Genomic DNA, 13608 nt, shown 5'->3' with positions numbered 1-13608 from the left:
GAAAGAAAGAAAGAAACAAAGAAAAGAAAGGCAAGTCAAGATTTTTGAGCCAAATAAATCTGTTATCTGGGTGGGACTGGTACTTAGACTGGCTTTGATCATGATTGTTGGACACAAGATCATAAATTATTTCCGTTAAAAAAAATCTTCCAATTTCTAAGAAAATGAAAATTGGATCAACATGACACGTGCCCCCTCCAGTGCTTTCAATATTTGAAAACTCTGGTCTAGATGAAGGATCCTGCTTGACTTGGAGTAATCTCACACAGACTGGGTACATCCCTTAAGATACTAACAGGTGTGTTGAGTAGGAAGACCGCCCACACAAGTACAGGTGGAAAGAGGGAGGGCAAAGCAGAGCCATGACCCGAAGCTACATTGTCATTAAAATAATGGGTATACCGAGCCCCTCTCTTCATTCCAGCCAAACCAGTTCACTAGCTGTTTCCCAGTGGGCAATCCATCACACCCGTGGTGGGCGCCCCATGCCTGGAATGCTCTGCCTCCTCCCTGGCACTTCCTGGAATTCCTACCTCCCTTCAATGTTCAGCTCAGGGGTCAAGTCCATGAGACTATCCCTGCTCTTGTCCCTTTTCTCAGTTGCTACTGCTCTTTCCTTCCTATATTTCGAAAAAAATTTGTATTTCTTTGTCAGATTGTTTCATCCCAATAGAATGTAAGTGCCTTGAGGGCAAGGACTGTTTTCATTTTTGTGTTTGTGTCTCTGGCACATAGCACAGTGCTAGCAGTGCTTAAGAAGGGCTTGCTGAACTAAACATAATTCTCAGAACTAGTCATTTATGGGCAGAGAACTGTCTAGCCTTCTATCTGAGGGGCTTTCTGAAAAGTCTCCTCATTTCCGAGCTATCTGCCTCTCTTGACTTGTTTGCCACAACACTGGAAATAATAACAGTAAGAAAACAATGCTTTTGGCTGAGGCATTGTCTTCAGGAGTCCCTCCGGAGGGAAGAATAAGTCACTAAGCCACTAGCAGCCGGTAACACCTAAGTTTGGGTTTATTGATCAGAAGAAGCTGGTTAGTCCCTTAGCAAGGCTATGAGAAAATGGGACTTTGGACTGATACATTTTGATTGGGGGAGGAGTAATGGAAAAGTAGGCTTGGGGTGTGTGTGTGTGTGGAGTGGTGGGGGTATCACTGCCTTGAACTGGTGGGAGGCAACATAAGGATAGTTGAATCCTGGGCAATAGACTGTGGGATTCCCATGTGGGAAGAATATACTAGGAATATCAGGCAGAAGAAAATAAAAAATATTTTCCTCTTTCACAACTTAGCCTGAAGGTCTCCCTCGTAGTAATTAGGAGCTGTGTATCCATGATCTCTTGGGAACTTATTACTATATCCTTTGGTGCAGCCATCTGGAAAAATTACTTGTATCACTAATACAGGACATTCTTACAAAAACAAAGCATTGACAGGACTCCTTCTACGAGAAATCCCCCTCCCTTCCTGATTTCTAAGATGGGGTTTAGACAGTGGGTCTAATATTGCTTCACTATGGGATGCAGTAAGCAATTTGATTTCAACAGAATCCATAAAAATCTTGCTTTAGTTCCTGTAAGTGAGGATTATTCCTAGAAGGGGGAGCATTAAATCCATGCATTCAAACCAGCCTTCTGGATACTTTTCTGCCATTTTTGTCATTCTAGAGCCCTGAGTCCATTTCTCCTCTGACAAGCCAAACCCAGAAAGGCTTATGACTGGTGTAGACCAGAGGATTGCCGTTGACTAACAGAAATGAAGACTGTTGTCAGGGGAAAGGGTTTTTTAATTTTATCAATAGTCTGAAAGAACAACTTTCTCATTTTCTACGCCCAAGCAAGTGTATCATAAGGTTAACAGGCTGTCAAAGGACATGCAGCAGCCCATCAGAATAGTGGGGCCAATAATAACCCTTCTACATCAGTGGGGTTAGGACTCCTGTCATGGAATCCTAGCCTCTCAGAATTGAAAGAAACCTCTGAAGTCATATCTGGTTTAATCCATGTTTAAGAAGAGCCCAGTTGCTTCTACACCATCTCCAATACAAGCCATCCAACCTGCATTCAAAGACCTTCAGTCCTGGAGAACTTACTGCCTCCCAAAGCAGACCATGCCTCTTGTGGACAGCTTTTATTGGTAAGAAGCTCTTCTTGGCATCAAGCTAAGATCTGACCTTTTGAATCACCCCTACCCTTCCTTATAACTTGAAGACAACTATTGTGTGTCCCCTAAGCCTGGCATATTGTAGGCACTTAACCAATACTTCGTTAAGTTATTGTTTGAAGACTTTTCTTTTTCAAGCTGAAAAAGTTTCCTTTGTTTCATCCAATGCACAATTTTTTACTTTTCTTTTTAAACATAATCTGCCTTTCTTTTTTCAAATCACAGTATCCATGAAACTACTCCAAATCTAAAATTCCTGGAGATTTTTTCCCATCCCTAGTTTTCAGAATTCATATAATAAACATTTATTGTTGAACAATAAATAAAATAAATAAAAGCAATGGGGGAAAGACCCTGGTCTAGTTCTATTAAATGCAATCAGCACATTTACTAAGGACCTACTATGTGCTACCCATTGTACGAGATGCTGGGGGTCTCCATCTAAACTCTAGAAAGTAGTTCATGTGAACAAGCATCTGGAGGTTTTAGTGCCTGGTCAACATAGCTTAGATGTCAGATATGCCTCTCCCAAAGCCAATGGAATCCTAGTCTGCATGGAGGTGGAACACTCAGGACTGAGAGGCAGTGAGGGTCCTGCTACTCTGCTCTGCTCAGATTGAGGATTTGATGAAGGAACTGAGAATATTTAGCCTAGAGAAGTAAAGAGTCAGGGGGGCACATGATATCTCTCTTCAAGTATTTGAAGGGTTCTCACGTGGTAAAAATGTGTTCTTCTCAGCCCAAGCTAATGGGGTGGGGGTGGGGGAGAATACTGGGAAACATATTTTTGGTTCAAAATAAGTAAATGCTTCCAATTTCAATTGCTCACAAAATGCTTGGGCTGCTTTGGCAGGCAGGGGGCTTCCAGTCATGGAAGGCTGGCATAGAGTTGGGGCAATGAGCTTTTTGGGGCATTTTGTAGATGGGCTTTTCTTTGGGGCTAGGCCCAGGCCAGGTAAATTCTGAGGTCTCTTTTTACTCTGTAGTTCTTTCATTGTGTAACCCCCATTTATGTGTACGCAACACAGGACCCATATAGGAGAACATTTCACTGGTTAGAAGTTCAGGTGACATAAAGAACATGCATTTTGGGGAAAAGCTCTAAGATTCCAATGATGTATATCCTAATTTGCCATTAGAAAAGCAAGTTACAGAAGCAGAAAGTGGAGTCAGATGGCTCAAGTTCTAATTCTCCCTCTGACACTGTACCAGTATGACCTTGGGCAAGTCATAGCTTTCTTGAGTTTCGGTTTCCTTGTTTATAAAATAAGGGGGTTGGTCTAAATGGCCTAAATACCTCCCTTCCAACTTCAGATCTTTGAATCCCCAGGAAAATGGGTTCTTCTGCAAGTCAACTGTTGAACGATGCTTGAATGTACTTGGTAGTACTTGGCAAAGGATGGAAAGGGCCACCAGCTAGTTGGGGCTCTGTGTCTAGGCATTTGCACACAAATGGAATTCTACCAAATCACATTTTTAAAAATCAAGTTTGAATTGAGGCCCTTCTCTCCCCAGGAGACAATGCTTTTTGAGATTTTGATGTCACTTAATTTGATATTGAGATCTTCCCCCCCTCCCCTCAAAGGGCTGTTTTCCAATTGTCTAATTTCATTGAAATGTTGGGCTAAGATAATTCCCAATTTGGCTAACCAACCCCTGAGTAATAGAATATATGATACTGGGCTTAGGACAACGATGAAGTTCAAATACAGAACTACTAACTATGCAGGAGGGGTAGCGCCTGTTTCTAAGAAATATCCACTAACTGATTGACACAGGTTGAATATGGTTTTCTTGAGAACCTCTCTGCATCCTCAGAGTAATCAACAGATTGATTGGAGTCATTTGGAACTAAACAAAGACGTTTCTGTCTGCTCATGATGTGAAGAATTTATCATGTCCTCCCAGGTCCTGATTTCTGTTAGGTTATGCTTCAGACACACCAATGAGATTTGACTGTCAGAACGCAATCATAAACATTGGAGAGACAGGCTGGGATGAGAGTCTCTGAATTCAAAACCCACCTGCCACTTCCTATTCCTGTGACCTTGGGCAAATCACTTAACCTCTCTGGGCCGTAGTTTCCTCTTCTGTAAAATGAGAGGGTTGGTCTAGATGACCCCTGAGGTCTCTTCTTTCCTATCCTATGACTTTGGGAGTGCACTCTCTCTTAAAAAATCTTTTAAAGTCATATTCATATATTCCTATACATAGACCTGCATAGGCTATATTCCAAGGTTATATTCTAAGGTTATGTTCTCATGTTCTGACAAACAATTGTTATCATGAAAAGGGATAATTTCCTTATTGTCATCTTGACTCTTCTCCCCAACCCTTCATCCAGCCCTATACCACATCACATCACACACACACACACACACACACACACACACACCCCCTACACAGATTTGTTCCCCTGACATATCTCCTAATGGCTGGAGTTCCCAAGTAGGGGATGAGATTAGAATCATCATCTATCCTGGACATGGTCTGGGATATTAGGAAGTACTCAGGGCCGTACTCAGTAAGGAGCCCTTAGAGGATGCAGCTGTATCTGACGGGGCTAGCCCTCCCCAGGAGCCTCAGGTACCCTCTCTTTGACCCACTTAAAAGCTAACAAGCCTCCCCCCAGTGCCTTTGCAGGAAGCTTTCATGACCCACGTTAAGATAAAAAATGTGAGAATTCTTACCGGGCTTCGCCTCTGTGATCAGCAAAAAGGAAGAGAGAACAGATACCTGGTCAGAGAGTGACAGAACAGTAAACAGACTGGGGCAGCCTCAAGTTTCCACACAGTTACCCAAGCAGATCCCCGCTCAATAGATCCCTCCCTCTCCCACAAGAACTGTCCCAGGTTGGGGCATAATGGAGGAGTTCCCAGGTGTACAGCCAGCTGGGAAATGAAGAGATAGATGGCATGGCTTTTGGGAAGAGCTCTTCCTCTATCCTCCACCTAGAGGGACAGAAGGTACTGAGGGTCCTGCTGAGGAGTGAGGACCAAGGCGGATGCTATCTTGTAGGATGGCCTCAGAGGCTTCCTGCCGATGCTGATGCTAACTAGCTGCTAAGCCCAGCTGTTCTAACACCCACTGTGGGACTCTGAGGTCGGCTGGTGGCTTTCAGCGTCAGTACCCTGGGGCAGATCCCTAATGGCTCCTCCTTAGGGCTCCAGTAAGAAGCTAGATGAGAGGAGATTTGAGGGACTGGAGGCTACTAATCTAAGCCAACTTTTCACATCATTATGAGTGTAGGAAGGTTATTGTTTTTGAGTGTGGTGGAGACGGACAGGAGAGGATAGCAGCATGATACAGCAGAAAGGATAGGGACTGAATCTGTGATTCCATTGGGAAAGAGAACTCCCAGGTGGGGATACTCCCTCTGCCAATGCAGGCCAGCCTTTTCTCTGCATCAGAGCCTTAGAAAGTTGCATGAGAAGTAAATGATTTGCCCAGGGTCATACGGCCAAGATCTGTCAGAGGAGGGACTAGAATTTGGAGCCAATTGGCTTTGGTCCCATAGGCTCGCTGCTTTCCCCTTCTGGGCCTATTTTTTTCTATAAAGTGGCTGGACTGGATAATCAAGAACTCTTCCAGCTTTAAACGTGGAGTCCCATGATCCTAAGTATCCCTTAGTCCCCCAGACTCATAGCATGTGCAGTTACTAAAAAAATAAATAAACTTCCCATTCCCCCAGGGAGTAACCTGAGAGCAGATCTTAAACAAAATGGAAGCTAAGATTCTCTGCATCTCCTTTTCTAGTATCCACAAGAACTTGGGTTTGTGAGGAAACTGGTGGTAACTGGGGCAGCTCACTCCTCTGCATCTGGTGAATGGGAGGCGCTTGCCTATGCTAGGCTGGTGGCATTTCTTTCTGTAACTCCTCCTCTGCTTTGGTCTGGGGCTCTCTCCCACAGTCTATCCCTTTTTCTCTTTCTCTCCAAGGCGCAGTTTTTTAAATGATTGGAGCAAGAGGAAGATAAGAGTTGGGAAGGACTGGCTGGTTAGAAGTCCTCTGTCACCTACTTGAGAAAAGATGAGCCACGTGGGGGGAGGAAACTTGCTAGTATCACAAAAATGGGGTGACACAGGGGCTGTTATACCTGAAGAGGAGCCAGTCTCATCCAAAGGTAGGTTACAAATAGCAGTTGTGGCTATCTAGAGAAATCCTGAAGCCTGAGAGAGTCCAGGAATGTTGAGTTAATAGCATTTTTGTACCACCTTTTGCAATTCCATATGCATCTAATAGCCACCTACTATACGCAAGGCTTTCTGCAAGATGATGGGGATACAAAGACATGAATGAAAAATAGGCCCTGCCCTCAAGGAGCTTACTTGTTTTGCAACTATGATCTTATTTTAGGTTAAACTCATTAGAAGTTATTTTTTATACTTTTAGAAAGAGTTTAAAATTGTTTTTTATGGCTCTTCTACATTTACCCTTGATCCCCTCCTCTCCCATCTTCTCCAGCATATTTCTCCCACTATCATGCCCTCTCTCTTCTTTTTAATCTCTCACAATCTACTGGCTCCATGCTTGCTGCTTACCAAACATTTCCATGTTGCCCCATTCCTTAGAAAACCCTCACTCCATCAAATCGTCCCAGCTATCTATTAGAAAACCCTCACTCCATCAAATCGTCCCAGCTATCTACTGTCCTCCATTCCTCTTCCCGTTATCAGATAAACTTCAGAAAGTCTTCTACATGAGGTGCTTCCATTTCTCCTTCTTTCACTCTCTTCTAAACCTTTTGCCATCTGGCTTCCAGCCTCATTATTCAACAAAATCACTCTCTCCAAAGTTACCAATGATCTCTTAACTGTGAAATCTAATCCTCTTACTTGCTTCTAAACCCTCTGCAGTCTCACTTCCCACCTCATAATTTGACTGACGTTGCCCCCTCTCATTTACAATGATCTCTTAATTTCTGCCTCAAACAGCCTTTTCTCAATCCTCATCCTGTTCTATCTCTCAGCAGCCTTCAACACTGTCGATCACCATCTCCTCCTGGATCCCCACTCTTTCCTAGGTCTTTGTGATACTGTCCTTGGCTTTCCTCTTGCTGCCTGACTGTTCATTCTCCCTCTCCCTTCACTGTATATTCCTCCAGTGAGTGTCCCACAGGGCACTGTCCTTGGTCCTCTTCTCCTTCTCTCTCTGTACTCTCTTGGCAATCTCATCAGCTGCCACAGGTTCAATCACATCTCTATATTCTAGCTTTCCTGCTTCCAAAGCCATGAGAGCCTTCCCTCTAACCCCAGATTATCATGTATTTATTTTGTATATAAGCACCTTGAGGGCAGGCACTGGTCCACTTTTATCACTCTTTTCCTAGCTCCTGTTACTGTGCCCACACATGGTGGGTGGTTACTAAATGCTTGTTCCTGAAATGATTCCTATATATACCACCATGCATCCAAATTATATAACATTATAAGCATAAGAAAGGGTAGCTAGGTGGTGTTGCAGTGGATAGAGTGCAGGACCTAGAGTCAGGAAGACTCATCTTCTTGAGTTCAAATCCAGCCTCAGACTCTTACTAGCTGTGTGACCCTGAGCAAGTCACTTCACCTGTTTGCCTCAGTTTCCTCATCTGTAAAATGAGCTGGAGAAGGAAATGGCAAACTGCTCCAGTAGCTTTGCCGAGAAGACCCCAAATGGGGTCACGAAGAGTCAGACAAGAATCTCCACAGCCTCAACAAGTGTTCAGCTGGCCTTTGCTCGAAGACCTCCAGTGACACCACTCACCACCCACCAAGGCCCAATTTGGGGTTGCTCTCATTATTAGGAAGCTTTCCCCAACAGCAAGCCACAATTTGCCTCTCTGAAACCTTCCCCCATTGTTTCTGGTCTATTCTCTCTCTCTCTCTCTCTCTCTCTCTCTCTCTCTCTCTCTCTCTCTCTCTCTCTCTCTCTCTCTCTCCATGCCTTTAGATAGTTAAGGACAAATATCATGTCTACCCTGAGTCTTCTCTTCTTCTGGTTAAACACCCCAAATGTCACTCGCTGATCCTTTCATGACATGAATTTGAGGCCCTTCATCATCTCAGTTGCCTTTCTCCATACACGCTTCTGTCAATGTTGTTCCAAGAATTGAGTGGTCTGAACTGGACTGAATAGTCCAGAAGGAGGCTGAGCAGGGCAGATGACAGTGGGGCTGTCCTTACCTTCTTATTTCTGGATACTTTGCCTCCTTTGATGCCATCTTAGATGGCATTAACTTTTTTGGCTGCCATAACAATGTAGGCTCATATTGAGCCTCCCATTTTCTAATATGCCCCCTATCTTTTTTCATATGAATGGATATCAAGACTAATTTTTTCCATCTTTTACTTGGGAAGTTGACTTTTTGAGCCTATGAGTGAATTTACATTTACTCCTACTAAATTTCATCAAAGCCCCTAGTCATCACTGACAAGGGAACCTGAAAATTTCATCAATATGTGAAACAAGAAGAAGGATAAAGGAAAATGATTTGTTGTAGTTCTTGGGTCATTTCAGTCATATCTGAGTCCTTGTGACTCCATCTGGGGTTTTCTTGAGAAAGGTCCTGGAGTGGTTTGTCATTTCCTTCTCTAGCTCATTTTACAGATGAGGAAACTGAGGCAAACATGGTGAAGTGATTTGCTTTGGGTCACATAGCTGGTCAATGTCTGAGGCTGGATTTGAACTCAGGTCTTTTTAACTCCAAGCCTGGAGCTCTATCCACTGTACCACCTAGCTATCCGCAGAAAGGAAAATAGACTGTCCTCAAAAGTACATAAAAATAAAAGTATGAAAAGAGGTCTTGCTCTGAGCCTGGCTTTGAGACAAGGGAAACACTTCAAAGTAGGAGAACCTCCCCCAGAGACAAAACCAAACCCATCATTTCAGAAAGTTCTGTCCAAATTTGAAGTTGACCAACTTGGGCGGTCTAATACAAAGTTAAACAGTTAAGAATGAATCCAAGAGACTGTTGGTGATTTCCATAAACACGTCAAACAGTCCAAACACAAAGTCTGCTCTAATGTCATTCTTCAAGCAATGCACACTCGATTCTCACTTACTCTCCAATGGGTCTCTAGGGTACCTGTGATGCCCAGTGATTTCCTCCTCCTTATGGGCTCTGCCTGCCCTTAGTGCTTCAACTAATCAGCCCAAGCCCCATGTTACTGACAGCAGAAATGGAGACTTGTCTGCTAGATGCAGAGGCAGATGAATCCTTTCTGCCTGCCCAGCCCAGAGATTTCCTATCAGGGCTTCTCACCAGATCTTCAATTTTCTCTATAAATACGCCATGAAGCTAGTGGTTTATAAACATGCATACATCTATGTACACATGCACATAACACACACAATGCATATCCATGTGTGTATATATATACGTGTACACACACACATATACGTATTTATATGCGTATGTATATAGGTATATATATATATATATGCTCATTAGTCAGACTAAGTGGAAGCTGCCACGAGCTAAGAGGACCAGAGATGCTTAATCTGGAGAAGAGTAGAGTTGGGGAAGTCATAATCACTGTCTTCAAACGTTTGAAGAGTTGTCATGGGAATGAGGATTAGGCTTCTTCTGACTGGGCAGAAACAAGCAATAGGTGAAATTTGTACAGAGACTAACTTAAGGCTCGAGGTCAGGAAAAACTTGCCACCAAGGAGAGGTGAACCAAAGTAGAGTGAGCTGTCTCCAGGGGCAGGGCAGGCCTTGGGAGTCTTCCTGCAGAGGCTGGGGGACCATTTGCTATGCATTACAGTGGGGTTTCCTTCTGTGTATGCCTTGGACCAAATGGCCACTGAGGGCCCTGCCAACTCTCAAATTCTATTATTCTGTACTTCTGTGGAGTGGCAGGTGCACTTGAATGTCAGCTCACTGAGGGTACAGGCTGTTTTTATTTGTATTTGTTGCCTTTCTTTGTATATCCGGCACTTAGTACAGTGGCTGGGCACATAGTAGGTGCTTAATAAATTCTACTTGGCTTGACTTGTCTTTCTATAGCACCTAGAATAGGGCCTGGCATATAGTAGGCACTTCATGGATACTTGTTGAATGAATGAATAAATGTCTTAGTGCCCAAAGTGCACATTGGTTAAGTTGCCTGTGACTGGAGGAAAAGCTATGGCAAGATCGCCCCCGTTACTCAACTTCGTGAGGCTGTGATAGCTCATCGCATTTTAATCAGCAACAAAGAGTCGGCAAATAGCTTAATAAACACCTTCCTCCTTTTTTATATGCAATAATTAGACCTCTCCTGGTCTACAGTTTGTTTTATTTAAATGTATGTTCCTTACATACATCTCTATTATCAGCAGGTTAGACTAGATGAGCTTTTTAAGATTCCAATTCTCAGTCAATGTTATTCAATTCATTATAAGAATCATAGAATCTCAGAGCTTGTAGGGACTCAGGTCATCACGCCCAACCTCTAACCAACCAAGAATTCCCCTCTACAATGACTCTGACATAGAGTCCTCTAGCCTTTGCTTGAAGTCACCAGTGAAGGGGAGCCCACCCCTCTTCAAGACAGCCTACTTTTGAACAGTTCTGATTGGTAGGAAGTTCATTCCTTGACTCAAGCATCAACAGGCCTCAGACCTCTATTCATTGCTCCTAATTCTTCTTCCTGGAGCCAAATGGAACAAATCTAATCCTTCTTCTGTATGATACATCATCTAAAAATTGAAGACAACTATCATTTCCCCTTTTATTTTGAACTTCTTTGCTTCATGTTACGTATCACCATTTTTTTCAAACAATCCCATATAGCATGAATTGGAGGCCCTTTACCACTCTGGTTACCCTCCTCTAGATGCCTTCCATATTATTAATATCCTTGCTAAGAGTATCTACTGTACAACCAAGTCTATGCATAATGAGAAAGGCAGAAAATAGAGTTTAGCTAATCATAGGTCACAAAAGGGAAAAGGTGAATGTTTTATCTTACCGGACTTTTCCTCTAAAAGTGCAAGCATGGAAAAAAGAAAAAAAACACAAGAGTGAAATAGGTCCCCAAGAAGCCGTTCAAAGCAAACAAGGCCTTTACATAAGAAAACCCTTCCGGGAACTGCTAAGTCCATGGGTGGCCTCCAAGATGGCAGCAGGAGTCCCAATGCACAACATGGAATTGATTGAGCCACTGACAAGATTGTTCTCATGCTACAGGGTTGAGCACCATCTTCAGAGGGGATCAGATGCTTTCCTCCACATTTAAGGCTTTTACAAACCATCCCCAAAGGACTTACTTCTCCTGAAAACATTTGTAAAATGCAAAACAGGCATGGTCATTTTTCAAGAAATAGAGGAAAGGGGACTAGACTTGGAATCAGATGTCCTGGGTTCAAATTCTTGCTCTGTTCTTTATTACCCATATGCATGGAGGCAGGTCACATCTCTCTATGCCTCAGTTTTCCCACCTGTAAAATGAGACTCTTTAAAGTTTTTCCAACTCTGAAAAGCCTTTGTTTTTTTCTATGATCAAGTGAGAATAAAGCCCAGGCATGCATACTGTACTTAACTTGGGGAAATTATACAGAATCTCCTGTTTGTAGTGGAAAGTATATCCCTAGAGAGGCTTAGGGAGGGAAAGAGTAGGATTCAGTAATTATATTTGGGCTATCAAATCCCAGTGTGCACGTCTGTGCACACCCACACATCAGGGGGTTTGGAGAGGACAGCTTTCAAAGGGAGGGGGAAAGACAAGTGGCTATTTATAGGAGTACTCAGGTGTCTCTAACCCAGGAGACCTGACCTCGACTGCAATGGCTCCATCAGTGACACCCATAAAGAATTCAATTAACTCCCAGTTTTATTGTCCGTGTTTCCCTGTCCATTAGTGACCTTGGCTGTATCACCACAAATGGACTAGAGATGCTGCTCACATTAACCTCTCTATTAGCAAGGATCTAAGCTAATCAAGTACTCTGTTCTTTCTCCTTGCCTTTCTTCTTCTCTCCTCTTCTTCCTTCTCTACTCCTCTCCCTTTTCTTTCTCTCCTCTTCCTTCCCCTCTTATCTTTTCTCTCCTCTTCCATCCCTTCCTCTCCTCTTCCCTTTCTCTTTCCTCCTCCTTTCTCTTCCTTTCTTTCCCCTCCCCTCCTCTCCTCTACTTCTTTCACCACTCTTCTTTCTCTTTCCCCTCTCAACTCATACCATTTATTTATTTTATAATACATTAATTCACATGTAAGCATGGATGTAAATTATTAGAAATTAATATGAGCTGTAACCCTGCCTTATCAAACACATGATGATCAGCACTAATTAATTAGACTGATCAGCTTGTTAAACGGCACAGGAAGAGGTGCCTCCTGTCTCCCTCATCATCCCCTGGTGTCTTTCACTAAGCAGGTGTTAAGCAGGATGACCCCCCCTTCCGAATCAGGGAAGAAGTGTTGCTTTGAGCACGTGAGGGGGGGCTGAAGTGTGGGGGCCACACGCTGGGTCTCTCTGATCTCCTGCCAGACTGGAAAATGCCACAAGCGCCTGCCTTGTACCACGTCTATCTGGCATCGGTCCAGGCCAGGTGCAGGCCATGCCTGCTAGAAGCCCCACAGTCCACATGCCAACCCTGAAGCCCATCGGGAAGGAAGCAGGAATAGAAAAATGAACTAAGCAAAACGAAGCATTAACTCCCCTCCCCGCTCCCTCCATGAAAGAAAATGAGAGATTTCTGTCTTGGAAGAAAAATGAATATTGGCTCAGGGTAATGAGATCTGTTTGCAAGGATTCAGCTCAGTGCAACTCAAGAAGCATCTCTTAAGAGCCTACTATGTGCCAGGAACTGTGCTAGGAGCCTACTATGCACCAGGAACTACGCCAGGCACAGGGAACACAAAGGAAAAAATGACAAGTAATTTCTGACCTGAAGGGACGTGGTGGGTAGTGGAAGGTGCCTTGGCCCTGCAGGCAGAGGCCCTGAGTTCAAATCACCTCTGATACTCATTGCCTGGGTGATCTGGGGCAAGTCAATGAGCCCCTCTGCTCCTCAGTTTCCTCTGCAGACACGGCTACTGAGATTTCTTTCAACTTGATTTAGGATCCTATAACATTCCACTGGGGATCTCATTTAGTCAGAGAAGTAAATCCAAAGTCATTTTGGCAGGTGGGGGAGGGCAGCAGGAACTGCTGATAACTCTCATTATTGTTCAGTCATTTCAGGCATCACCCACTCTTTGTGACTATTTGGGGTTTTCTTGGCAGAGATACCACAGCGATTTGCCATTTCCTTCTCTAGGTCATTTTACAGATAAGGGAACTGAGGCAAACAGGGTCAAGTGACTTGCCCAGGGTCATACAGCTAGTCAGTGTCTGAAGCTAGGTTTGAACTCAGGTCTTCCTGACTTCTAGGCTTGGTGCTCTATCCGTTGAGCCATTTAGATTCCGGGTTAATAACCGAGAGGATTGGAAAAATCCCCCTGTAGGATGTGGCCCTTGAATTGAGCCTTGGCTAGAGGGA

The 13608-nt window shown here is 43.7% G+C and overlaps 1 protein-coding gene across 12 annotated transcripts in view; it reads right to left on the bottom strand.

Annotated features, from left to right (window-relative positions):
• Positions 1-13608, bottom strand: part of SGIP1 (SH3GL interacting endocytic adaptor 1) — a 299844-nt gene that overhangs the window by 84104 nt on the left and 202132 nt on the right. For 6 of the 12 annotated variants that reach the window (XM_078156693.1, XM_078156695.1, XM_078156699.1 and 3 more), the window contains one exon: positions 4855-4900. The exons of 5 other annotated variants lie outside the window; for them this stretch is intronic. In XM_078156693.1, coding sequence (XP_078012819.1) covers positions 4855-4900 — 46 coding nt within the window. Of the gene's footprint in view, positions 1-4854; positions 4901-11098; positions 11111-13608 lie in introns of all 12 variants that reach the window. One more of the 12 variants, XM_078156704.1, reaches the window with a different exon arrangement.

The sequence above is a fragment of the Phascolarctos cinereus genome, unplaced genomic scaffold (assembly GCF_003287225.1).
Source record: "Phascolarctos cinereus isolate Bilbo 61053 unplaced genomic scaffold, phaCin_HiC Scaffold_5;HRSCAF=322, whole genome shotgun sequence".
NCBI lineage: Eukaryota > Metazoa > Chordata > Mammalia > Diprotodontia > Phascolarctidae > Phascolarctos > Phascolarctos cinereus.
This window is presented reverse-complemented; position numbering and strand designations above follow the sequence as displayed.